At 56.4% G+C, this 23,604-nt stretch overlaps 4 protein-coding genes across 8 annotated transcripts in view; 2 read left to right on the top strand and 2 right to left on the bottom strand.

The window, feature by feature from the left end:
* The window catches only part of BSPRY (B-box and SPRY domain containing), a 9,693-nt gene extending 4,633 nt beyond the window's left edge, over positions 1 to 5,060 (bottom strand). Inside the window, exons 1-5 of the mRNA XM_027649736.1 lie at positions 5,020 to 5,060; positions 4,001 to 4,099; positions 2,709 to 2,939; positions 1,250 to 1,275; positions 55 to 179 (exon numbers count right to left, since the gene is read on the bottom strand). Coding sequence (XP_027505537.1) covers positions 55 to 179; positions 1,250 to 1,275; positions 2,709 to 2,939; positions 4,001 to 4,099; positions 5,020 to 5,052 — 514 coding nt within the window. The 5' untranslated portion in view covers positions 5,053 to 5,060. The remainder of the gene's footprint in view (positions 1 to 54; positions 180 to 1,249; positions 1,276 to 2,708; positions 2,940 to 4,000; positions 4,100 to 5,019) is intronic.
* On the top strand, positions 4,100 to 15,189 carry WDR31 (WD repeat domain 31). 4 transcript variants are annotated; one of them, XM_027649735.1, is made up of 11 exons: positions 4,100 to 4,118; positions 6,107 to 6,217; positions 7,239 to 7,346; positions 8,098 to 8,269; positions 8,683 to 8,757; positions 9,625 to 9,769; positions 9,853 to 9,953; positions 10,879 to 10,946; positions 11,379 to 11,505; positions 12,761 to 12,923; positions 14,293 to 15,189. In XM_027649735.1, the coding sequence occupies exons 3-11, from the start codon at positions 7,300 to 7,302 to the stop codon at positions 14,448 to 14,450; spliced, it is 1,056 nt and encodes a 351-aa protein (XP_027505536.1). In that variant the 5' UTR covers positions 4,100 to 4,118; positions 6,107 to 6,217; positions 7,239 to 7,299; the 3' UTR covers positions 14,451 to 15,189. The 4 variants fall into 4 exon arrangements, with proteins under 4 accessions (XP_027505536.1, XP_027505533.1, XP_027505534.1 ...); XM_027649732.1 differs by lacking the exon at positions 4,100 to 4,118 and adding an exon at positions 5,228 to 5,272; XM_027649733.1 differs by lacking the exon at positions 4,100 to 4,118 and adding an exon at positions 5,228 to 5,272 and having other exon boundaries at positions 5,879 to 6,217.
* CDC26 (cell division cycle 26) overlaps positions 13,645 to 23,604 on the top strand; it is a 12,916-nt gene continuing 2,956 nt past the window's right edge. Inside the window, exon 1 of the mRNA XM_027649745.1 lies at positions 13,645 to 13,649. The gene's annotated coding sequence lies outside the window, so the exon portion shown is untranslated. The remainder of the gene's footprint in view (positions 13,650 to 23,604) is intronic.
* PRPF4 (pre-mRNA processing factor 4) overlaps positions 15,703 to 23,604 on the bottom strand; it is a 9,004-nt gene continuing 1,102 nt past the window's right edge. For both annotated transcript variants that reach the window (XM_027649731.1, XM_027649730.1), the window contains 12 exons: positions 23,191 to 23,377; positions 22,587 to 22,674; positions 21,794 to 21,873; positions 21,417 to 21,510; positions 20,472 to 20,566; positions 20,107 to 20,165; positions 19,357 to 19,480; positions 18,140 to 18,229; positions 17,468 to 17,590; positions 17,033 to 17,140; positions 16,829 to 16,947; positions 15,703 to 16,694 (listed from right to left, as the gene is read on the bottom strand). In XM_027649731.1, the coding sequence (XP_027505532.1) occupies positions 16,501 to 16,694; positions 16,829 to 16,947; positions 17,033 to 17,140; positions 17,468 to 17,590; positions 18,140 to 18,229; positions 19,357 to 19,480; positions 20,107 to 20,165; positions 20,472 to 20,566; positions 21,417 to 21,510; positions 21,794 to 21,873; positions 22,587 to 22,674; positions 23,191 to 23,377 (1,361 nt within the window). In that variant the 3' untranslated portion in view covers positions 15,703 to 16,500. The remainder of the gene's footprint in view (positions 16,695 to 16,828; positions 16,948 to 17,032; positions 17,141 to 17,467; positions 17,591 to 18,139; positions 18,230 to 19,356; positions 19,481 to 20,106; positions 20,166 to 20,471; positions 20,567 to 21,416; positions 21,511 to 21,793; positions 21,874 to 22,586; positions 22,675 to 23,190; positions 23,378 to 23,604) is intronic.

Below are 23,604 nucleotides of genomic sequence, written 5' to 3'. Positions count from 1 at the left end.
TGGGCCCAACACGAATGAGGGTGCAGGAATCCCCAGAGCTGGTGAGACACTGACCTGTGAGGCAGCAGAGCACAGCAGAGGCCCACAGTCGGTGCAGGAGTGGACTCTGAACACACATCTGATTAAAGTTTAACTTCAGGGACTCCTGTGGCTCCAAGATTCCCTCCGCCACCTCTGTCCTAGCAAAGGAAAATAAGAGTAATTTCAAAATACAAAGATTTGTTGTGCTGGGAGATGTTTATAAAGATCACTTAGGAGGTATGTCAGAGGTTAAAGAGGAGCTCTGGCTGCAGAGTGACCCCAGAGGGGGTTTCTGAGCCAGCTCTTGCCCTAGGTGATACTTTAAGTGATACTTTCGGTTGGCTTTGCTTACAGTCCCCTGTGAAAGGACTGCAGTGTTGTAAAACACATCCCAACAGCCTGAATCAACAGCTCCTCACTCAGCAGACACAGGGTAAATAAATGTGTCTGAGAGCGGCCATCAAGGTACAAAGGGAGCCCAATGAACAGTGAGAGACTCAGATTTCCCTCTTTATAACAGTTGGAGCCCAGGGGGTGTGGCAGGAGCCGGGTTTCACCCAGCACAGCAAGACACAGACGGTTTGCTGTTCCTGTGGCCTGCAGCACCCACACAGCTCGTGGTTGTGAGGAAAGGCTGTGGCACAGGCTGGTGTTGATATGCTGTGGCACATTCTGTACTCTCTACAGGCACAAATACCCCACCAGCCCTCTGGGCAGCACAGGGCCAGCACCCCCACAGGAGCCAGGGAGACAAAAGGCTGTGAAAACCCAGCCCCCGAGATGCCTCTTGAGGGAAGGGCAGCCCAGTGTCACCCACGGTGCTGTTGGGGACACTGAGGCTGTGCCAGCCACCCCAGCACGGAGCACACCAGCTTCCCACCAGGACCATCCCACCTCCTGCCGACAGCAGGGACAGGCCTGCTCCAACCCCCAGCGAGCCCCGGGGAGTGCTCTAAGGAGCTGGAGAAGTTCTCCTGTAAACAAGGGCTGCTGCTCTGGCGCTGCACATGGAGCATCTCCAGGGGCCAGGCTGCTCCGGAGCAGAGACGGAGTCTCTGTGTCCGAGTCTCTGTGTCCTCTGCACTGTGTTCTCGTCCCCAACAGAAGAGCACGAGGGAGGACAGAGATGTCCTGGGTGCCTGAGCCATGGCACTGCACAGGAGCTGCAGGGAGGCAGGGGAGCCTGGGGCAGGGTCAGGGAAAGGAGCAGGAGCAGCCAGGCACTGACCTCTCGAAGATCTCTCGTTCTGCGCGCTGGGGACAAGGAAAGAAGGAGTCACCAGAGCTGAAATGCCCACAGATCCCAAACACAGGCTGGGCACAGCAAACCCAGGACCCAGGAGCAGTGTTCTCCTTCCTGACCCAGAGAAACCACCCCTCACCCCAACAGCAACCCTGGGGAGCAGGGGGAGCATCCAACATCCATTTTCCTTAGCTGCAGCACTTCCCACCCCTCAACTCAGAAAATGAGTGGGAATGGCTGAGGGCAATACATCCTCTACATCCACTTGGGGCACTGTCTGCTGCCCTCCCTCTGCTCCCACTCCACTAGGGAATGCTGCAGGAACAGCCTGTGCTTCCAGCAAACAACCCCAGGGCTTTCAGCAAGGGGGGTGGTGGCAGAGGAACTAAGTCAAGAGTCAGGTGGTTGGTCCCACTTGTTTCTGTTCCTGCTGGTCACGAGCATTCTCCAGATACAGTAAAGTGGTAGGAAAATATCTGATCCCTGCTCAAATCCGAGCTGCAGGGCAAGCTGCAGGCCTGTGGCATGGCACGTGCTGATTCCTGATAGACACGAGTACCAACACTAGCAATCCAAGTGGAGAACACATGGTCCCTAATTCCCCTCCACCATGTGGCAAAGGGGTCTGGCTGTTCTCTGGCACAGGCAGCTGATGGGTCCTGCTCTCCAGCCTCTACTCTCCACAGTGCAGCCACAGCCCAGCTGAGGTGCTGGGGCAGGACAGACACTGCTTTTCCTACCAAAGGAACATCTGCCCTCTCTCTATGGGGTCGGGTCTGTTTTCCAAGCAGAGCTGCTGCCCTCTTTCTCACAAACCTCCATGTGGGAAGCAGAGGCTGAGCAGAAGCTAAGATGGTGTGGCAGGCCATCCTGCTCCCTTCCAAAACGAGAGGAATCACTTGGGTAAACCCAGACAACTCAGTAACCAGAGAGGGAACTGAGGGAGGGGAAGCACAGGCTGCTCTGCACAGCAAATATCCCAAATAGAGCTGTGCCAGAAGACGGGGGGGACTTTCCAGAAGAGATGCAGGTGCTCCCAAAGCGGTTTTGATTCAAACTACACACAACAGTTGAAAACTGGTGGCACAATGAACTGCTGTAAGAGCAGCTCTCAGCACACAGCTGTCCTGGCTGTCTGGCCTAAGGGCAGCTGCAAGCCAAGAGCTTGGACACCTGAGCGTGGGTGGTTCTGGACCTCACTGCAAGCAAGAGCAGGATCAGACAGAGCAGACGCTCTGGGAACCACTGAGAAACCACGGGGGCTTGTCAGGACCAGGTCAAGGAGGTTCCCTGAGCTAGACCTGCAGATGTAGGTCCTGTCCAGCTCTGCCTCCTTGCTGTCAGCACAGCAGTTGCTGAACACCACATTTAAGTCCCACGGTAAGAGGTCCAGGTGACCTCTGGGCTGACTGACCCATCCCTCAGAACACGGAGCAGTTCTCACCAGCAGGCCCTGGTCATCCAGGTTGGTGATCATGTCCACCAGGTAGGTCCGGAGGGCTCCCAGCTTCTGCAGAGCCTCTGTCCAGTGCACCTGCTGGGTCAGGATGCTCTGGTGTGCCCTCTCCTCCTCCGCGTGCACCCTCTCCAGCAGCCGCTGCTCCTCGTTCTCGCAGGCCTTGCCCACGAAGAGCAGCCTCTGGATCACCAGCTCCCGCGCCGCGTTGGCCGCGCTCTGCCAGGGCAGGGACAGCAGCAACATCAGCCTGGCTGCAGCCCCAGCAAGAGCCCCAGCTGCTCCTGCCGGCTCCCTGTGGGCTCAGCCATCAACACTACTCTGTTAACTGAGCCCAGGCCACAGCAACTGTCATGATACAAGTGCAGGTAAATGGGACAACCAGTCCCAAACCCACCTACAGCCTCCTGGCCTAACTGTGACAACCTGTGAAGGACCAGAGTCCTGTCCCTCAGCAGATCTCCATGGATTCACTACTGGTGAGACACATGAGAACAGCCTGACAGAGCTGGGACTGCTCAGCCTGGAGAAGAGAAGGCTCTGGGAAAACCTTAGAGCCCCTTCCAGTGCCTCAAGAGGCTCCAAGAGAGCTGGAGAGGTGTTTTGGACAAGGGCCTGGAGGGACAGGACAAGGAGAAATGCCTTCCCACTACCAGAGGGCAGGGATAGATGAGATATTGGGAAGGAATTCTCCCCTGTGAGGGTGGGGAGGCCCTGTCACAGGTTGTCCTGAGAAGCTGTGGCTGCCCCATCCCTGGAAGTGTCCAAGGCCAGGTTGGATGGGGCTTGGAGCAACCTGGGCTAGTGGAAGGTGTCCCCGCCCATGGCAGGAGGTTGGAACAAGATGATCTTTAAGGCCCTCCCAACCCAAAACACTCTGTGATTTTATGATTCTATAACTGTCCTTTGCCCTCATCCTCAGTCACAGCAAGGAACAAATAAAAGCAGGAATTGCTGAGACACTGGTCCTAGTGAGATGTCTGGTTGCTATACACTGACACCAAGAAATGTACTGTCCATGTACATTTTTTAGGCAGGTGAGGCAGCAATCACAGGCACACCCTAGAACTCTACTTCTACAGCTGTGGGGTAGGAGAGGACAACCCCTGCACACTGATGAGCCCCCCAGAGCTTGGCATCTCCAATGGGACTGGTGAGCACAGAGCACACGGGGCCAGCTGTGCTGGGAGAGGGGCAGGGATTCACCAGGACAGCCTGGTCCTTGGCAGGGGCAGTGACTCACCAGGACAGCCTGGTCCTTGGCAGGGGCAGGGACTCACCAGCACAGCCTGGTCCTTGGCAGGCAGCACCTCATCCACATGCCGGGCGATGGCCGCGCTCTGCAGCTGGAGCCGCTCGCACCGGTCCACGAGCTTGTCCTGGGACATGGAACAGCAGGTGATGGACACAGGCCTGGACAGGGCCACAGTACCCCAAGCCCCCCACCAGCCTGACCCCACCCAGCCCCACAGCTGTCAGGATCCTCCTGCACCGCCCCGAAGTGAGCCCCTTCCCCACAGGGGACCCCCTACACAGCCCCACAGGGAGCCTCCCCCTCCCCACAGGGGACCCCTCCCATGGCCTCACACCGCACCAGGGTCCCCCACACCCCGCCAAGGACCCGCAGGGTCCCACACCTGCCCAAGGACCCCCAGGTACCCCCATACCTTGTCTGGGACCCCCAGGCACTCACATCCCACCAAGGACCTCCAGAGTCCCACATCCCCTCCACATCCCCTCCACATCCCACCAGTCCCGTCTGGCACCCCCACACTCAGTCAGGGGGCCCCGCAGCCCCACACCCCTCCAGGGCCCCAAAACCCCCCTAGGACTCCCACGGCTCACCAAGGACCCCCAGGGTCCCACTCTCTCCAGGGACCCCCACACTGCCCCACGGACCCACACCCCGTCCAGGACCCCCACACGCCCCCAGAGATCCCCAGGATCCCACACACCCCCCAGGACCCCACACCGCATCCGAGATCCCCACACACCCCTGCAGGGATCTCTGCGGCCCCACACCCCCCAGGGACCCCCCACTCCCTCACGGACCCACAGCCCGTCCGGGACCCCCACACCCTCCCAGGGACTCCCGCTCCCCCCTCAGGAACCCTCACGCCCCGCCGGCCCTCCCCAGTCCCACACGCGGCCCCTCTCCCCGCCCCGCCCGGCGCCGGGCTCCCCTCAGCCGCCGGCGAGCCCCGGGCCGGGATCGGGGCCGGGATCAGGGTCAGGGTCGGGGTCGGGATCAGGGTCGGGGTCGGGGCCGGGGTTAGGTCGGGCCGGTCCCCCCGCTCACCCGCAGCCGCTCCGGCCCGCCCCGCCGGGCCATGCTGTGCCCGCACCTGCCGCGGGGGCGGCGGCGCCGCCCGGCCGAGCTCGGCTCGGCCCCGCCCCGGGCGGGACACGGCGGGACCGGGACCGGCCCCGGCCCCAGCCTCAGCCCCGGCCCCGGCCCCGGGAGGGACGCGGCGGGACCGGCCCCAGCCTCAGCCCCAGCCTCAGCCCCGGCCCCGGGCGGGACACGGCGGGACGAGGCTGCTCCGGACACGGTGAGTGCGCGGAGAGGTCCCGGGCTGGGCTGCGGGGCTGCCCCGACCACAGGGACACGGATTGTTCCCAAACCCTTCCCAGGGGCTGCGCCCGCCTTGCCCCTGCCAGGCTGCCCCATATCGCATCTGTGGGGCTGCCCCAGCGCGGGGACCCGGCATGCCCCCATCGACACCCCACAGGGCCACCCCCATCACAGGGAGCCAGGATGGCCCCATTGAGCCCCATTGGGCCACCCCATCCACAGGGAGCCAGGATGGCCCCATTGAGCCCCATTGGGCCACCCCATCCACAGGGAGCCAGGATGCCCCCAGCGATCCCCCGTGGGGACACTGCCAGCACAGGGACCTGCGCCGCTCTCACAGGGTCACCCCCAGCTGTAGGGGCCAGGATGTCCTCCTGTCCTCCACAGAGATGGTCAAACACCCTCCTCGAGGGGTGGTAAGGATGGGGGGAGCTCTGCTGGGGTCCCCGTGCCCACTGCTGTGGCTGTTGTCATTCCCTATCCATGGAAAGGATTTCACGGCAGAGCCTGGACAGGTGGAGGCAGTAGCATGGGTTATTTTTTGAAAGCCATTTAGTAAAAAATGTGTTTGATTTCTGTCAAGTGGTACATTTAAGGCAGAAGGGAGCATAAGGAGATCCTCTAGCATGAAACTCAGTCTGCTGGAGGTGAGACTTCGTGTCCAGTTGCTGCTGGATCCCCGTGTTATTGGAACTTTGTGGTGGAGCAGGTGGATGATAAACGTGTTGGGATGCAGACAGCAAAACCTTGGATGAACATCCTGCCTGAGAACTCCTCTCACTCAGGGTTCAGAAAATGCTCTTTCTTGAAGTGGGGAAGAGGCAGGAGAGCCCAGTGAGACACAGGACAGAGCTCCAACCTTCCCTGTAGCCTCCTGGGGCCACCAGCAGCTTCTCTGTCCTCCCTCGGAGCTCATGTGCAGGTAGGGACTGCATTAACCACAGGAGTGGGGAAACTAACTGGGAAACAGGAACATGGTAATTAAAAATCAGAATTTACATCTTGGCTTTTCCTAGAATCTTGTTTTGCAGGAGAAACAATGTCCAGACTTCTCCCTTGTCAAAGAAAAATCACATCCCTCGTGTACTGAAACAATCAGGGGCTGATTGAAAGGAGTAAATTGCCAAATTGTCACAGCCCCTCAGCCATGAGATTGATCATTCTTCACATCTTTGGGACATGCAAACTCATGGATAGAGCAGGTGGCGATTAACTGGGTATTACTAATTGCTAATCACAAGGGCTGTCAGGGTAAAATTAGAAAGGGAATTGTTTTGTAGAAACCCAGCCCCTCTTGCTCAGTGCTTCCAGGATTTGGTTTTCCAGTTTCTGTGGGCAGAGCCTTCAAGCAGGTTTTTTCACTGCTGGAAAAGGTGGGGGGGGGGCTGTGTTCCTGAATTTTATTAGCTAAGTACTACAGCCCCAGAAGATGGGAATGCCAACATACACATAGTGCAGGGCAAATCCAATTAGTGTGCCTTGAGCTTAGCAGCAGCCAGTTATTGTCTGTGACAATTCACTGTCACTGAGACTGGTTTGTGCTCAGTCTGTGACCTGTGAGGACATGAGGGAGAGAATCTGAGCCCTGCTCTGCCAGAGGCTCCTCACCTGGATATATGGAAGTCAAGACCAGATACTGGAGTGAGAGGAAGATGTAAAGCACTAGAAGAACAACAGGCAGCAGCTCCTTCTCTGGTGTGGCCTCACCAAGCCTGGGTGTTTTTAAGCTCAGCATGAGGTTCCAATAACCTCACCCTGCTGCTGGCTCTGCTCTAAGCCAAAGATTTGGCTCAGGACCTCCTGATATCCCCTCTTCTGAGGTTTTCCTGTTATTCTAAATGACGTTGGGATGTAAATAATGTGTTACCAGCACCTTACCCTGTATATGTAAGAGGCAGAAACCCCTCTGAATCCCTGGTGATGCTGTGTCCCCTCACCCACAGGTCGTGTCCCTGCAGCAGGTGCCTGAGGTGCTGATGTGACACCCCTGCTCGTTGGAGGGCTATGGGGAAACTGCAGAGTAAACTCAGCTTCCACACCACCAAATATGGGTAAAGCAACGCTGGGTGATCGTGTCTTGTTAATAAACCAGGTGGGAGAGTGAACAGAGAACACAAATGACCAGAGAACAGAGCAAGCACGTGGTTTCAGTTTCATTACTGAATGTGTGAATCGGGTTTTCACTTTTGACTCTCACTCCTAAAGCCTGCTCAGCTTCTTTGGGGGGCTGAAGTCACAAGTGTCACTCACAGGAGTGGCTGTGCCCTGTGATGGCTGAGGCAGAGCTCTGAAGGGAACAGCTCCAGGAACAGTTCTTTGGCCCAAATATCCAAACTGCTTCGCTGTCTCTTCAGAGACTGTCATTGCTTTTGTTGGCAAGGTGAGATAATTCGGTGTCTGGCAGCAAGGGGGGGAATCTGTGCCTGGAGAGCAGGGGGGGGCACAGAGGGGGGCACAGAGCTGGGGGGCACTCGCTCTGTGTGGCCAGGGAGGTGTCACAGCAAAGAGCAGCTGAGCCTGACCCATGTGAGTGACAGTGGGGGTTGGTGAGATCAAAATCTCTTTTATTCTTTGCACCAGCACAGAGTGAGCAAACATACCAATATTTGGCAGCTCTAGAGGTGGGGTAGGTCTGTTCCATCTCACCTGGTTTGCTCACAGCCTCTCTCAGGCTGTCTAAGGCAGGATTGTCACATCAGATGGTGTCAGCAGTGCCATCTCCCAGACCTGGTGTCACAGGAATGGCACCCTGGCCTTGTCTCACACACCCTGCAGCTCCCACCCTGTCTGTCCGTGCTGCAGGGCCGATGGCTCCGTGGGACAGACAGGATCCATCCTGGGACAGACGGGATCCATCCTGGGACAGACGGGATCCATCGGCACCTCCCGGCGGCACAGCCCCGCTCACACCGACGCCGTCACCTCTGTGGCTGCTCTCAAACCAGACCTCTGTGTGTCAGGGGGCAGGGATAAGGTGAGGTACCCTCTGCCATGGCCCATGGGCGGGAAAACACGTCAACAGGTTTGAAAATAAGATTTAAATGTGAGCTTTGAACATTTCCTTGAAGTGTTCAACTGTTCTGTGAACATTCTGGGAGAGTAACAACTTTGTCAGTTCCTGAATTTAGAAAGAAAAGATGAGCCTGGAGTGAGGACGCACACTGAAGCACATGGAATCAAATTTTGTAACCTTTCCTGAGCTCAGATCACATCAAGTGGTCTCACCTAGGCTTGGAATCACTGGTCCTTATGTTACCTGGCTCTACAGACAGCTGTATCTGCTGCGGGAGCTCAAACCAGAGGAACTTGTTCCCTCCCCTGTGGGCTGTGCACAGTGTGAAAGCCTCCCTGCCCTGTGTCCCTGCTGACCCTGCCCTGTCCCTGCAGAGTGTGGCTGTGTGCAGCTGGAGATCCGGGGCTGCCCTGCGGCGCTTCGTTGGCCACGAGCGGGAGGTCACCAAGGTGAGAGCTCCAGGGTCTCCTGTCAGCATTCCTGGGGAGCCAGGAATAATGGAGCACTGGTTTGGCATCACACAGGGCTCCCTTTGCTCCACTAGAAAGAGGGACCAGAGTATCCCTGGTGTCTAACTGGGGACAATCAGACTTGATGACTTAAAGGTCTTTTCCAACCTTAACGATTCATGATTCCCTGATCAGAACACATTAGGTCTTTCCCAAGGTCCCAGCTGATCCTCTGCTGTCCAGGGAAGCAGCAAGAAGTGCATCCAGACTAAACAGGGCTGCAGGAGGCCTGTCTTCCCCTCCAGCAGACTGTGTAGCAAAGGTTAAGGATGAGTTATGGGATCAAGTTTTTGATTTGGAGACGCTGTTCACTTTTCTTCAGGTCTCGTTCTGCTGGACTTGTTATTCCACAGTCAGCCAATCCTGGGAACAGCAGGGCTTTAATTTCCCTTCTGGGACTGTGATGACAAAGCCCAGCACTCTCCTCAGATAGCAGACATCCAGGGGTGTGTATGTGTGTGCACTTCGACCAGGGACAGCCCCAGAGGGTCCCTTGGGTTGGGATACTGGAGGGACAGAGGAGGCTTCATTCACCCCAGTGCTCAAGGCAGCCAAGCACTGGGCTCATTTGGGTTTGTAAGGAAGCTTTTCCTATAAAATGAATGGTTTGGGAGACCAAGAGAGCACCCATCCACCATCCCACTCCCTGGCTCTGGGGAGATGTGGGACAGAGTTTGAAGGTCAGGCTCTCCCCTGGCACATTCCTGCGTGTTTTGGGCTGTGATAGGACAGCAGATGTCATGTTCTCCCTGAGCAGAACTGGGCTGGCTGGTGGGATAACCAGCTTCTCCCTCTTGTCGTTGGCAGGTCACCTCTGCCCTTGACTCCAGCAGAGTCTTCAGTGCATCCCGGGACAAGACAGTGATGATGTGGGAGCTTCACGGGGCGTCGGGGCCAAGCCAGCACTTCCCAGGACATGAGCTGGTCGTGACTGGGCTGGCTGTGAGCCCAGGTGAGGGACAGCACACCCCCAGTCCCCAGGGATTGACTGACAACGCTTCTTGACCTGGGTTTGCTGTTCCCTTGTGGTTGCAGATGCCTCCCAGCTGTGCACAGGCTCACGAGACAACACCGTGTGCAAGTGGGACACAGAGACTGGGGAGTGTCTGGCCAGGGCCACCATCTCCAGGAATCTGGTAGGAGCTGCTGCTTCCTCCCATCCCATCCTGGCACCTCACTGCCTACGTGGTTCTTTCACACGAGGCTGTGTAGAGGGAATTTGCTGAGCTTGGTGCCAAAGGGAGCCCTGGAGGCTCTGCCCAGGCTGCCTTGACAACAAGTCCAGGAGCACAAAGGTACCAAGAGATATATGCCAGTTTATTAATGCTCTGACTCTGAGCTGTCAGGAAGCACCCAGAATCATGGAATCACTGAGGCTGGAAAAGCCCCCTAAGACCATCGAGTCCCACCATTCCCCCAGCACTGCCAAGGTCACCCATAACCCATGTCCCCAAGTGCCACATCCACACATTTTTTAAATCCCTCCAGGGATGGGGACTCCACCAGTGCCCTGGGCAGCTGTGCCAGTGTCTGACCACCCTTTTAGTGAAGAAATTTTCCCTGATATCCAAACTAAACCTCCCCCCTGATATCCAAACTAAACCTCCCCTGGCACAACTTGAGGCCATTTCCTCTCACCCTGTCCCTTGTTCCCTGGGAGCAGAGCCTGACCCCCCCCGGCTCCCCCCTCCTGTCAGGGAGTTCCAGAGAGTGAGAAGGTCCCCCCTGAGCCTCCTTTTCTTCAGGCTGAGCCCCCCCAGCTCCCACACTCTGCATTCCCTCCTGTACCAGCCCAGCAGTGGAGCTGTTGTGGACACCATCCCCTGGTGCCCATGGTATCCCTGTTCCCTGTGTCCTGGTGACCTGCTGGCACCTCCCTGCCTGAAACACGTCCAGGGACTGGGCCCAGGAGGGGAGCAGGAAACACCTTCATCCAACATTCCCAGCTCCCAACCCAGCATGAGGAGGGAGAGGGTGGGAGCTCAGTGGCTGTGCATCCACAGCAGACGCAGCCTGGGCTGCACACAGAGGTGGCTTCTGCTCATCCTTCCCTGTCCACAGGTCACACACCTGTGCTGGGTTCCTGGGGAGCCTTATGTCATCCAGACCTCGGAGGATAAAACAACCAGGTAAGTCCTACATGTGGCCACAGAGAAGGGAGTGTCAGCCTGGGGCAGGTGGGGTGTAGGGAAGATGCCAGTGCACAAGGGGCTGTTCCTTGGTGGTTGTCATGACCAGCTGCTGGTGTGGCCAGAAGCCACTTTCCAGCTCACCTGGGCCTTGGAGCACAGTGCCAGGGGAGGACAGCCAGGGGCACTGGGGCTGTGAGCAGCACTGGGTGGTGACTGCAGGTGAAAAGGAGAGTTTGTGGAACAGAAAGCTCAGCTCAGCTGCTCTGGCTGGAGAGTGCTCCAGGATGGATAACTGCAGGGGCAGATCTGGGAGGCAGGAGGGGGCTGCCCCAGGAGGGGTGGCAGAAGGGCAGAGCGGGAGGGCACGGAGGGAAGCCTATCGTGGAGATGATGCCTCAGAGTGCCCTTCCCTGCTCCTGTTCCCCCCAGGATCTGGGACAGCCGGGAGCTGCAGGTGGCACACACGTTCCCAGCCAAGCAGCACATCCAGACGTGCTGTGACGTGAGCCAGGACGGGCGGTACTGCCTCAGCAGCAGCCAGGGTGGAGAGGCCACCGTGAGTGTGCTGGGGCCCTGCTCCTTCCTCCAGTGCCCACGGGGCACAGCAGAGAGCAGCACAGCAGTGCTCCAGGGATCTGAGTCCTCCCACTGCACTGGATTTGTGCTGGTGTCACCAGCCAGCGCCAGAGCTTAGTGTCTTCCTGCCTGTCCCTTTGGAAAGTTCTGCTCAGGGAGTGTCAGAGAATATGTTCCTGATTAAAGCACTGGGATTTTCCCCATCCCTGGAGATGTTCAAGGCCAGGCTGGATGAGGCTTGGAGCAACCTGGTCTAGTGGAAGGTGTCCCTGCCCATGGCAGGGGGATGGAACTAGTTGATTTTTAATGTCCCTCCCAACCCAAACCAGTCTGGGATTTTATTTCAGTAAAACACACAGGGGAAAAAACAACAGAAGGCATCAAGGACCATGAGGTTCTTGCAGAAAGCCTGTAAGGGCCCCTGTGCTCCAGGTGTTTCCAAACCAGAGATTCAGCTTTCACAATAGCTCATTATTCTGTGGTGCTGCTGAGCAACGTTTGCCTTTCTCCTCTGTGCCCTAGGGAATCTTTCCCAGATCCACATTTTCCCCTCTGAAAATACAAGGCCTTGAAAGCAGGAACACGGTAAAGTCACTTGAAGAAAAGGAGAAAAACCACAGTGTTCAGTGATTAGGGAGGTCCAGTCAGTGTGAACCAATTTTGGAGTTTCCTTGGCTGCCTCACAACACAAGCAGGGCTGTGCCAGTGTCTGAGTGACCCCAAACCTGGTTAGAGCATTTAGCCACACTGGGGTTCAGAGCTGGCATTCTGTGTCTCTTAGACAGAACTGAGCTTAGAATTGGCAGGTTCTCAGCCCTGTGTGTGAGGATCAAGAGGATGAGAGCATCCCATCCCTCCCCATCCTATCTCATCCCCCCCCCCTCCCATCCCCTCCCCCCCCATCCCCCTTCCCCCCCCCCATCCCATCCCATCCCATCCCATCCCATCCCATCCCATCCCTCCCAGGAAGGGCAGGGCTGAGGATGGGACCAGGCTGGAGCCTTGTTACCTGCCTGCACAGCCTTGGCTCTGTGTGCTCAAATAGTCATCGATGGTGAAAATCCTTTGGGATTTGACATTCCCCAGGACTGTGAGCAGGAGCAGGGACAAAGGCAATGGGCATTGAGGATTGGCAAGGAGCAATTTACCCAACCCCCTCTTCCCTCTGTAAATCGGCTCCCTGCCAGCCCCTGACAGTGTCAGACCGGGCTCTAAGCTCTCCTGTTCCCTTGCAGCTGTGGGACCTGCGGCAGACCCGGGGCCGGGTGTGTGAGTACAGGGGGCATTTCCAGACCACCACCTCGTGTGTTTTCCTCCCCCGGGGCCCAGCCCTCGCCCCCAGCGTCGCCACATCCTCCAGCGACAGCACAGTGAAGGTCTGGCACCGGGACACGGCAGGTAGGGGGGGCTCCTGCCCATCCTCGGTGCTCTGGGAGAACAAAACTGCTTCCTTTGTGTCTGTCTCCCGGTGGTGATGGGCGGGATGAAGCCTGAAATCTCTGGCATTTTTTCCATTCCAGCTGCAGGGCAGGGTGGAGACATCCCCCAGAGCAAAGCCAGGGGCTTCTGCTTGCCCTGCAGAGGAGGAGGTGGGTTGGGTGCATGTCAGAGGTGACAAGTGTCCTTCCTAAACTAAAAGGAAGAATTATGAGATAGTTTTTAAAGATACATCCAAGTTCAGCAATGAACAAATGATAAAAATAAAAAAGAACCCCAGAGCATTTCAGAGATCCCACTGAAGAGTTGTAAGGAATGGTTGTGCTGGAGGACAGAGGGCTGCTCAGCCACTGCCCTCACTTTGGGTGCCCCCTTGAAGGGGACTTGTGGGGTTAAAGCTGGTGCTGAGGGCTGAGTCCTCCCCGGAGCTGCACAAAGGCTGTTTACCTGCCAGGCCCTGCCATAGCAGCAGGCTCTTGGTAACCCTTGTGCAGCAGCAGAGACCTCTTGGGAAGCTGTTCAGGTTGAGAGCCCTGCATGGAATGCAGTCCAAGGCACCAGCATGAGACACTCCCCAGGGTTAAGCCCCTCTCCAAGTGCACTTCTTTAAGATGGGTTGAAAATAGAAACCTGAGGATCTCCCACAGAGAGGGACCTGCTGTTTCCCTTCCCTGTTCGTGTGCCCTTGTGCCTGTGCATGCCAAGGTGCAGCTTTGATCCTCTTGCCTTCCCAGCTGGGTGACTGTGATCCAGCTGCTCTTGGAAGGGTGCAGGTCACCACGAGGCAGCTGCTTGTAGGTCTGTGCCAAGGGCAGCTCCTCTGACAACTCAGCGTGGGGCTGTGTCTGCACAAACTCTGCCTTGGGGGGGTTAATAACGCACAGAAGGGCTGATGTGGTGCTGGATATTGTCAGTCTGATTTCTCTTCCTTTTTTGGAGGCTCATCAAAACTGTGTGAGTGTAATGCAGCCTTTAGGAAAACATATTCTGGACTGGAAGACATTTGGGAGGAAAAGGCGTGTTGGGAATGGCTCCAGGCAAGCCCTGCAGCCTGCCCAGGGGGGTCTGTCTGTCCACCCAGCCCTGCTTCCTCTCCAGGGAAGGGGCAGAGCCTGACCCCATTCTGGATCCCTGTCAGCCAGTCAGTGCCCAGATCAGTGCTCAGATCCCCTGGGGGCTGTACAGAAGGGAGGGTCTCTCTTCCAGAGGGCACATCCCGGTGCCTTTGGATGTGTGGACCCGGGAGAGCGAGGGGAGCAGCTCAGGAGGGCGGAGCTGGGAGGTCGGCGTGGTGCTGCCTCATCTCGGTGTCCCTCTGTTCCCTCCCCAGCCTGCCTGGCCACGCTGTCCCTGGAGGGCTCTGGCCCGCTGGCCTCGCTGGCCGCCTGCGACAGCTCCACCCTGCTCTGTGCCAGCGCCAGCTCCGGCATCCACGTGCTGCGTGTGGGCGGCGGCGAGCCCGCCCTGCGGGAGCTGGCAGCGTTCTGAGCCAGGGACCCCCACAGACCCAGGGACCCCCACACAGACCCAGGAACCACGACACAGACCCAGGGACCCCCACACAGACCCAGGAACCATGACACAGACCCAGGGACCACGACACAGACCCAGGGACCTCGACACAGACCCAGGAACCACGACACAGACCCAGGAACCACGACACAGACCCAGGAACCACAACACAGACTGGCCCCTGAGGGGATGGGACCCCCAGAGCCTCCCCTGCCCACGGGCACAGGGACCATGTGCCCGAGCAGCAGGGCAGGGGGACTCCCTGGGTGGTTTGTGGGGAGCTGTCCAGGAGAAAAGCCAAACCCTGGATGCACGAGGCATTCTCCTTACAAACCCTCCCTGCAGTGCAGGATGGGGCAGAGGGAGCAGACAAGCTGTGAGGAGCCAAGGGGGACACACTGTAGCACTTTAACTGATGTCCAGGCTTGGACCAGAGGAGACTGTAATTAAATATTCTTCTGTGTTACTTGCTGGCCTCTCGTCCTATATATTTTCCCTGGGAGGCACCAAGAGCTGGCACATGGCACACACCACTGTGGTGCTTGGAAGGGAGGAGAAAGCCCTCAACACTCTGCTTGAGGAAAAGTAACTTAGGAGTGGGTTTGGGATTTGTTTTTTTCGTAACACACCATCTCCAACTACACTGGGAACATTGCATTGGGAACAGAACTGTGCTCACCTTCCCAGGGACCATGGACAGCTGCTCTCCAGCTGAAAACTGGGAGAGGAAACTCTTTTCTCATGAAGGTTTTCATAGAACCACAGAATATCCTCAACTGGAGGGACCCACCAGGACCATCCAGCCCAGCTCCTGGCCCTGCACAGACACCCCAACAATCCCACCCTGTCCCTCAGAGCATTGTCCAAACCCTCCTGGAGCTCTGGCAGCCTTGGGGCTGTGCCCACTGCCCTGGGGAGCCTGGTCAGTGCCAACCACCCTCTGAGGGAAGAACCTTTTCCTGAGATCCAACCTGACCCTGCCCTGACACAGTTCCAGCCGTTCCCTGGGTCCTGTCCCTGCTCACAGGGTGCAGAGATCAGAGCTGCCCCCCATGAGGAACCTGCAGACCCCTGAGGTCTCCCCTCAGCCTCCCCTTCTCCAGGTTGAACAAACCCCATGTCCTCACCTCTCCTCAGCTCTTTTTTACAACAGCAGACAGGAATCAAACTGTGTTTTGTGAAATTCCTGTAATTTCTCCATTCCTTAAGTCAGAGCCAGAGCCCAGGATGCACATCCAAAACGTGTTTTGATTTTCCAGGACAAAACATTTGCAAACCCTCAATTTAAAGAACAAACAAGAAGTAGGAAAGCTCCTCACAGGGTAAGGTAGAACAAGACAATCCTACACTGAATGACCTTTGTATCACCTCGGGTGAGACACAGCAGAACCGAAACAGGAAATGCCCACAGGGATTTGCAACTCCCAGTCCATGGGACAGCCCAAGGAGTGGGACACGGGAAAGAAAAACCTCCCTGGCCTTGGGGGGCATTTTTCACTCATATCCTGTGAGTGAATCCAAGGGGATGCAGATCTCCATCCAGGGACACCACCTCCCCCTCTGACAGCTCCTCTGCCTGTCCCTAAATGCAACTCCAGTCTGCAGGCAGACTGTACCAAAGGCTCAGGAACAGCAAGGTCAGAAGGGCAGGAACAGAGGCTGCACCACACACCAACCCTGAGGTGCTCTGTGGGGACTGCAAATGTTTAACACAGGCTGGAGGACACCTGTGTGTCCTCCACCTGGGAGCCTGGCTCGGGAGGGAGGGGGGCAGCAGATGGATCATCTCCAAGTTACAGCAGGAAGTGGTGTCTGCACTATAAAACCAGTCCTAAAAGTGGGAAAACATCACCCAAGAGCTGACTCCAACCAAGCCCTGGCCAACACTGGTGCTTCAAACACACCTGACCCCCAGAGCAGCTGTGACTGCAGCTGCTGGACACATGTTGGAACTGCTGATTCCTGTTTTTTAATATAAAAAAGCAATTGAAAACCATTAACCCAGTTCATAACCAGCCCTTCTGAGCTACTCTGCTGTCCACAGCTTGAAGGTTCTGTCGTAGGAGCAGGTGGCAATGAGCTGCCCATCCAGGGAGATGTCCAGGCCCATCACCTTCCCCTCGTGCCCTGCCAGTGTCTTCAGAGGGGACCAGCCAGGGTGGGTCCAGATCTTGGCCGTGTTGTCGTAGGCGCCCGTGAGCAGGAAGTTCCCGTGGTTGGCTGCAGAGGAGGAGGAAAGGGGTTGCAAATAAAAACATGGCAAAGCTCAGCTCACCAGCACAGGCCCTTCTTGCCCTGCAGGTGTGGCTGGAGCTGCTCTGGAGGGGCAGGTATCAGGAACACCAGACACTGACGTTCAAACCTGACGCCGGTGACCAGGTTCTGGTGGGCAGGGATGGTGTAGATGCACTTCCTCTGCCGCAGGTCCCACACCTTGCAGGTGTTGTCACCGCTGCCCGTGGCCACGTGGTACCTGCCCGGGGGGAGGAAGGGCAGTTTTTGGGGAAGGGGGTTTGCACTCGGAGCTCCCACGTAAACCTCACCAGCTCCCTTCTTACCCGTTTGGGGAGAAGTTAATCCCGTAGATCTCCTTCAGGTGACCTTCCAGGAACATGATGCAGCGCCCTGTGCGCAGGTCCCACACCCGGCCAAAGGCATCCAGGCCACTGGAATCACAGTCACAGGATGGGGTGGGTTGGGAGGGACCTTAAAGATCATCTCATTCTACCCCCCTGCCATGGGCAGGGACACCTTCCACGATCCCAGGTTGCTCCAAGCCCCGTCCAACCTGGCCTTGGACACCTCCAGGGATGGGTCAGCCATGGGAATTCCATCCCAGTCCCTCACCACCCTCACAGGGAAGAATTTCTCCATGATATCCCATCCAACCCTGCCCTCTGGCAGTGGGAAGCCATTCCTCCAGCAGAAATCTCTGGTCAGCACCAAACCCTTGGTAACACGTCCCACCCAGCCCCAGTCCCAGCCCAACCCACCCGGTGCCGGCGAGGGAGCCGTCGGTGTGGAAGGCGATGTCATAGACCCCCTTGCTGTGCCCCTCCTGGTGCAGGATCTCCTCCTGGGCCTCCAGGTCCCACAGGCGCCACGAGTGATCGTAGCTGCAGAAACAAGGCAGTTGTCAGAAAAACCATGGAGGCACTAAGGTTGGAAAAGCCCTCCAAGATCATCAAGTCCAACCACTCCCCCAGCACTGCCGTGCTCAGCACTAACCCGTGTCCCCAGCTGCCACATCTCCGTGTTTTTGGGACACATCCAGTGGTGACTCCCCCACTGCCCTGGGCAGTTTGTGCCAGGGCTGGACAACCCTTTCCCTGAAGAAATTTTCCCCAGCATCCAACCTAAACCTCCCCTGGCACAACTCGAGGCCATTTCCTCTGGACTCCATGTATCTCCAAGGAGAATAAAGGATATTTCACTAACTCTGGGGGCATTTTATTTCCAGCTGGGCACCAACAGTGTCTCACACAGGGGCAGGGAAAGGAATCCCCGTGACCTGCTGTTACTGACACTGCAACAAGCCCAGCTGTGGTCAGGAATGGCCAAGCCCTGTCCGTGCCAGGCTCTGCTGTGGACGAGCCCTGGCACCACTGGGCCACCAGTGGGACAGCCCATGGTCATGCTGGAAGCAAATCCCCAAGTGTCCATACCAGGTGGTGCCCAGGAACCTCCCCGACGGGTGCCACATCACACGGGCCACTCTCATGCTGTGTCCTTCGATATCTGCCATGGGCTCATCACTGAAACACACAACAACCCCTTGGGCACTGGCCAGAGGTGCCAGGCCTTTGCAAACACATTGTGAGGCAGCAAAAGATCTGCTGATCAAATCAAACCAGACATGAACATCCCAGATGTGAAAACTCTGTAATTTGCCTTTGGTTCCCGCTCCTAAAGCTCTGAGTGGAACCCTCTATCCACTCCTCTTGGTTATAAAGTTCTCCTGGGATGATGATGGTGATTATTATTCTGGAAAATTAACAGTTCTCTTGTCATTAGCACTTTAGAAGTGCAGAAACAAACCACAGACTACCTGAGCTGCTGGGAGTTTACTGAGAACACACAGAACATCCCAAACTGCAGCAAATCCTGCTGTTCTGAGGGATTGCAGGGAGGTGGGATGGAGTGAACATTTATTCTCCCAAAATGAGAGGCAGCAGGTCAGGAGAGTTCAGCAGATGACCCAGACAGCAGTTAACTTTCTTTCCACTGGTTAATTAAGAGACATGATCACATGAGGCCAATGACCCCCTGTCCCTTTGCACAGGGCACTTCTGCTGCTAGAAATGGTGATTTTCAGCCAAGGATAAACAACTGGGAGTGTGGGAGCTGCCTGCCCTTCCTGGGTGCTCTGCACCTGATGCTGGGGCTCAGTACCTCCACCAGTCTCCTCCTCACAGGCCTGAGATGCTGCCCATCTGCCAAAACTACACTGTGCAGGGACAGCCACTGCTTTTCAGCACAGGTTGAAGCTTTTGTGCCTGGCTGTGTGTTTGGTCAGTCCCTCTCCAAACCCTGGTGCTTTCCAATCACTCAAAAGTTCATTTCTTAATATCTGGGAGAGGAAATTTTCTCCTCAAAGAAAGGTCAGAATGAAACAATCCCCAAGCCTCCCATCCATCCCCCCCCAGCAGTTCACCAAGCCCCAGCAGCAATTCTGACTCAATTCCTTTCAATCTCCCTCACCCTGACTCCCTAACCAGGGTGATCTCTCTTCCCAGGGAAGAGGTGGCACATACTGAGGCACTGGGATAGCCACAAGAAGAGTTCATATTTGCAGGAGGATGGTCAGTGTCTGATGTTCAGGAACACAGATAAACCCCAGAGTAGCAATGCTGCAGCTGTGCCTGCCTGGAATGGTTCTGACCTTTCCAGGTTCCAGAGTTTGACAGAGCCATCAGCAGCACACGAGGCCAGGCTGACATCCTTCTTGTCCAGGGACACGGTGGCTTTGGGGTGGAACACAACTGCTCCCACATTGGTGCTGTGTCCTGAAGGGAAAGGAAAACCAAAGTTCAGAATCTGCCCTGTGATCTTGGCTGGTTCTTCAGAAAAGCAGCATTTCCTTGTTACTGAGGAGTCAGGAGCCAGTGAACACTTTCCCTGTGTCCTCAATGCCCTGAAACCCCCAGTCACACCTCTCCTGCCAACAGCCAAACTGCACTTCCAGTAGCCCCAGGTCAGAGTATAAAACACTGAGGTTTGTAACACTCAAAGTGCAGTGAAAATTCAACATATGAATCAGGAGATTTGTGCTCATGTTTGTATTTAGTCCAAGTTGTGACCACTGCTCAAAGAACCTCACTGTTGTCAAGTGACCTGCCCACAACTGCTGGTGTTTATAACTCAAAAATCAAATCCAGGTTTTGAAACCAAACGAGAGTCTGTTCAGAATCAGAAACAGCAAACTCAGGGCTGAAGGTCTGAGCTAAACCCCAGCTCTCCCTCCTGATTATCTGACACATTCCCAGGCTCCCAAGCCCCAGTGATGCTCTCAGTAGGAAAGAAATCTGCCAAAATTGGATATTTTGAGTCACAAAGTAATTCAGATGTGGGAGCTCAGCCCAGAGAGGAACAAAAGCACCAAGCCAAGAGCCTCAGTGAGGGCTGCTCGTACCTCGCAAGGTGTGAACCAGGTTGCAGTCGGGCACAGACCAGAGCTTGCACAGCCCACTCCTGTGGAACACAAGGAATGGATGTCAGTGGAGACAGGAATGTCAAGGAACAGATGAAACAGAGCTGCAAAGCCACTCTGGGGGTTCTGCAGTGACTGAAACAGCAACACACTTTGGGCAACCAGCACAGAAACCAACAGGCTCAGACTGAAATCTCTGCTCAGCTCTAAAACAAAGAGACAAGAGCTCAGAATAGGAAATAAAAACATTTCTGGACTCTCACGATTCTCAAACCTCCAAGAACACCCCTGTCCTTCCCTCCTGTGCTCATCCAGCCCCTAAAGCAGTGCAGCCACAGAGATCTCACCAGCAGGCTGTGGCCAGGAGCTTCGAGTTGGGGCTGAAGTGGCAGTAGGACAGCGGGCGATCGTCCCCGATCTGGCTGCAGAAGTTATTGAGGGACTGTAAAAACACAAAGAAAACAATCAATGACTGGAGTACAGCCAGCCCAGAGCAAGGCCCAGCCAAAGCCAAAGCCTGAGGTGATGGAGCCAAATGTGTGCAGGAGGAGGCAGAGGCCCCTAGAAAATCACATTCCAAGGGAGGAGCTGCCTCGGAGCCGCTGCAGCTCCACAGGGGAGGGCCAGGGCCAGCCTGGCCCAGGGGAGCCAGCACAGCCTGGGGGCTCAGCTCAGCCCCCAGGGCCTCCCATGGTACCTGTCCCCACAGCCCCCAGCTCTGCAGCCCTGACACAGAACTGCCTGGAGTTTGGCCTCTTTCCACAACTCATCCAAGGAATCCAACCAGACAGATGGACAGGCAGTGCAGGGCACGGAGGGGAGAAGCAAATCCTCTGGCAGCTGATGGCTCTGGAGTAAACAGGATTAGGGGGGCAGCACACGCTGTGCCTGAGCCTCTGCTTGGTTAAGCTGGGAATCTGGCTTAGTGTGCTTGGAAAGGGCACCTGGGAGCCATCCCAGCCATGCTCTGCCCCACGGAGCTGGGTGTCATCTCCAGGGTTTTATGTCCCTTCCCAGCCAGCCAAACCCAGCCAAAGCCAGGAATACATTCCTTTAGCTTCACAGCCAAGTAGCAAGGCAAGGCAGGGATGTCTCTGATCCCTCTGCCACACAGAGGGACAAAATCCATCTCCCTGGATCACTGTGCAGGAGTCAGAACGTGCTTTACACAGACACAGGAGAGAGGAAAAGCGGAGCCTCCCAACAGTTCAGAGACCAGGGTGCACCTGGGGCAGCTCAGTTCCTGCTGAGCTCTCTGCAGGATCACAGCAGGGGGGCAGTGCCCAACATACCCGCAGGGATTTGTGCAGCTCCTGCCTCTGGGATGTCCTGGTGGCCTCGGGAATCTCCTTGAGCAGCCGGGCCTCCTCCAGCCGCTTCGCTGCCCTGGGAACAGCACAGGGGAGGGATGAGCCCCTTCCCTGCATTCCCCTTTCCCTGCATTCCCCCTTCCCTGCTCTGCAAACAGGCCCTGCCCTCCTCCTCCTCCTCTCCCAGGCTGGGCTAATGCTGGATCAGTCCCTGAGAGTTCAAGCTCTGGGCTCTCTGGAGTTGCTTCCCAGTGTGTGCTCCCCACTCCCTGGCTTTCCAGTGGTACCCACAGTGGGATCAGCCCTTGGAGCTGACAAATGGCTGCACATCCCTCCTCATTTGTGCAGTTCCCTCTCACCTGGGCAGGGAGTAGTTTGCCAGCCACAGCCTGGCTGTTTTCAGACTCCGTGGGCCCTCGTGGTACCAGGTTTGCTGATACTGTAAAAACAGGAATAAAAGTGATGGAAAAGCTCCTCCACTCACTCCCCTCAGCTGCCTCCTCACAGCACCTGCTCCCAAACCCTGCTGGGCTCTGGTCCCTTTTTAAGGCCATTATGCATCAGTATAAGCTCCAGAAAAAGGGATTAAGAGAGATAAACCACAGCCTCTGCCCTATGGATCCGATCCTGACACACTGCCAGGAACATTCCAACTGAACACTGATTGGGTTGGACTTACTGACACATAACTCCTGTTTTACACATCACCCAGTAAAGAGAGAGCCCAGAGCTGTAGAAATTATTTCTCAAAGCACAGCTCAAAAATAATAAGGAAAAATGGACTCAGAAGAGAGACAGAGGCAGAAAGAACAATCAGAGGTAGAAAGAGATGCAGCAATAGGAACATATTTTTTTCTTCCCAAGTTTGAAGACAACCAAGAATAAAGAACTTGCTATAGTGAGTGAGAGCCCAAACACCTGCTCTCCTGGTTTGCACACTGAGTGCAGCTCAGAACTTGGCCTGGGAGTGCAAACCACACTTGGTGCTCCTCAATGAGACCAAACATTGCCACAGGTCTGCTAAAAGGGAGAACACAAGAAAGGCCTGAAGGGATGACATGAGAATCGACACACTGACCAAAATCAGGAGGCCTGGACCTACCAGAGACCAGATCTCTCCCTCAACTCTGAGAGGACAGGAGACCCCCTCACCTCTTCTTTGGACTTTTTTGACCTGTCATCATCTTTCCTGGTCTTCTTTAATGCGTCTGTGCCGACCACTGAGAGGATGTTTCTCAGCCTGGGAAGAAACACATGAAGTTGGATTTAGTCAGTGATTCCTCAGCTCAGCTGACAAATCATCAGTGAGACCTTCCTTCTGCCTTGGGGTTCTTAGAACAGAGTAACAGGCTGGTTTGGCTTGGGAGGGACCTTAAAGCTCATCCCATTCACCCCCAGCCATGGGCAGGGACACCTTCCCCTATCCCAGGTTGCTCCAAGCCCCATCCAGCCTGGCCTTGGACACTTCCAGGGATGGGGCAGCCACAGCTTCTCTGGGCAACCTGTGCCAGGGCCTCCCCACCCTCACAGGGAACAATTCCTTCTTCCCAATATCCCATCTAACCCTGCCCTCTGGTAGTGGGAAGCCATTTTCCCTTGTCCTGTCCCAAGTCCCTCTCTAGCTCTCTTGCAGCCCCTTCAGGCACTGAAGGGGTTTCCCTGGATCCTTCTCCTCCCCGGGCTGAACACCCCCAGCTCTCCCAGGGGAACAGCAGGAACGTGGTAGCCACAGAGTGCCCCCCAGCAGACACAGCACCTCTCCCTGCGCTCTGCAGGCCCCTCTCCAAAGAGGGTGATGGGCTCCCCCAGGGCCCTCAGGCAGGCCTTGACCTCGGCGTCGTCCGTGGACACGTTGATCTGCCGCGCGCGCTTCCGCCGCTCGAACTCCGCCAGCACCTCGGCCTGGCGCTCGCTCAGGTGATCCTCCAGGTCAAACACCTCCCCTGGCACAGAGAAAATGCAGCTGGGCACAGGGGGACACCAGGGAGACACCAGGGAGACACCAGGGAGACACCAGGGAGCACAGGGAGCACAGGATAACAATCACAGGGCAGCCACCAGGGAGCACAGGGAGACAGCAGAGAGCACAGGGAACCATCAGGGAGCACAGAGGAGCCACCAGTGAGCCAGCAGGGAACACAGGGAGACACCAGGGATCACACAGAGCCAC

Source organism: Corapipo altera, unplaced genomic scaffold (genome assembly GCF_003945725.1).
Source record: "Corapipo altera isolate COAL_440 unplaced genomic scaffold, ASM394572v1 268, whole genome shotgun sequence".
NCBI lineage: Eukaryota > Metazoa > Chordata > Aves > Passeriformes > Pipridae > Corapipo > Corapipo altera.
Note: the sequence above shows the minus strand (reverse complement) of the source record. Positions and strands in the feature narration are given on the sequence as shown.

Bases quoted from the DNA above. Each gene is read 5' to 3' on its own strand.
- WDR31 (XM_027649735.1), top strand. From the start codon at position 7,300: ATGGGGAAACTGCAGAGTAAACTCAGCTTCCACACCACCAAATATGG. The intron at 7,347-8,097 runs GTAAAGCAACGC...TCCGTGCTGCAG, and splicing joins TTCCACACCACCAAATATGG to GGCCGATGGCTCCGTGGGAC. The intron at 10,947-11,378 runs GTAAGTCCTACA...TGTTCCCCCCAG, and splicing joins TCGGAGGATAAAACAACCAG to GATCTGGGACAGCCGGGAGC.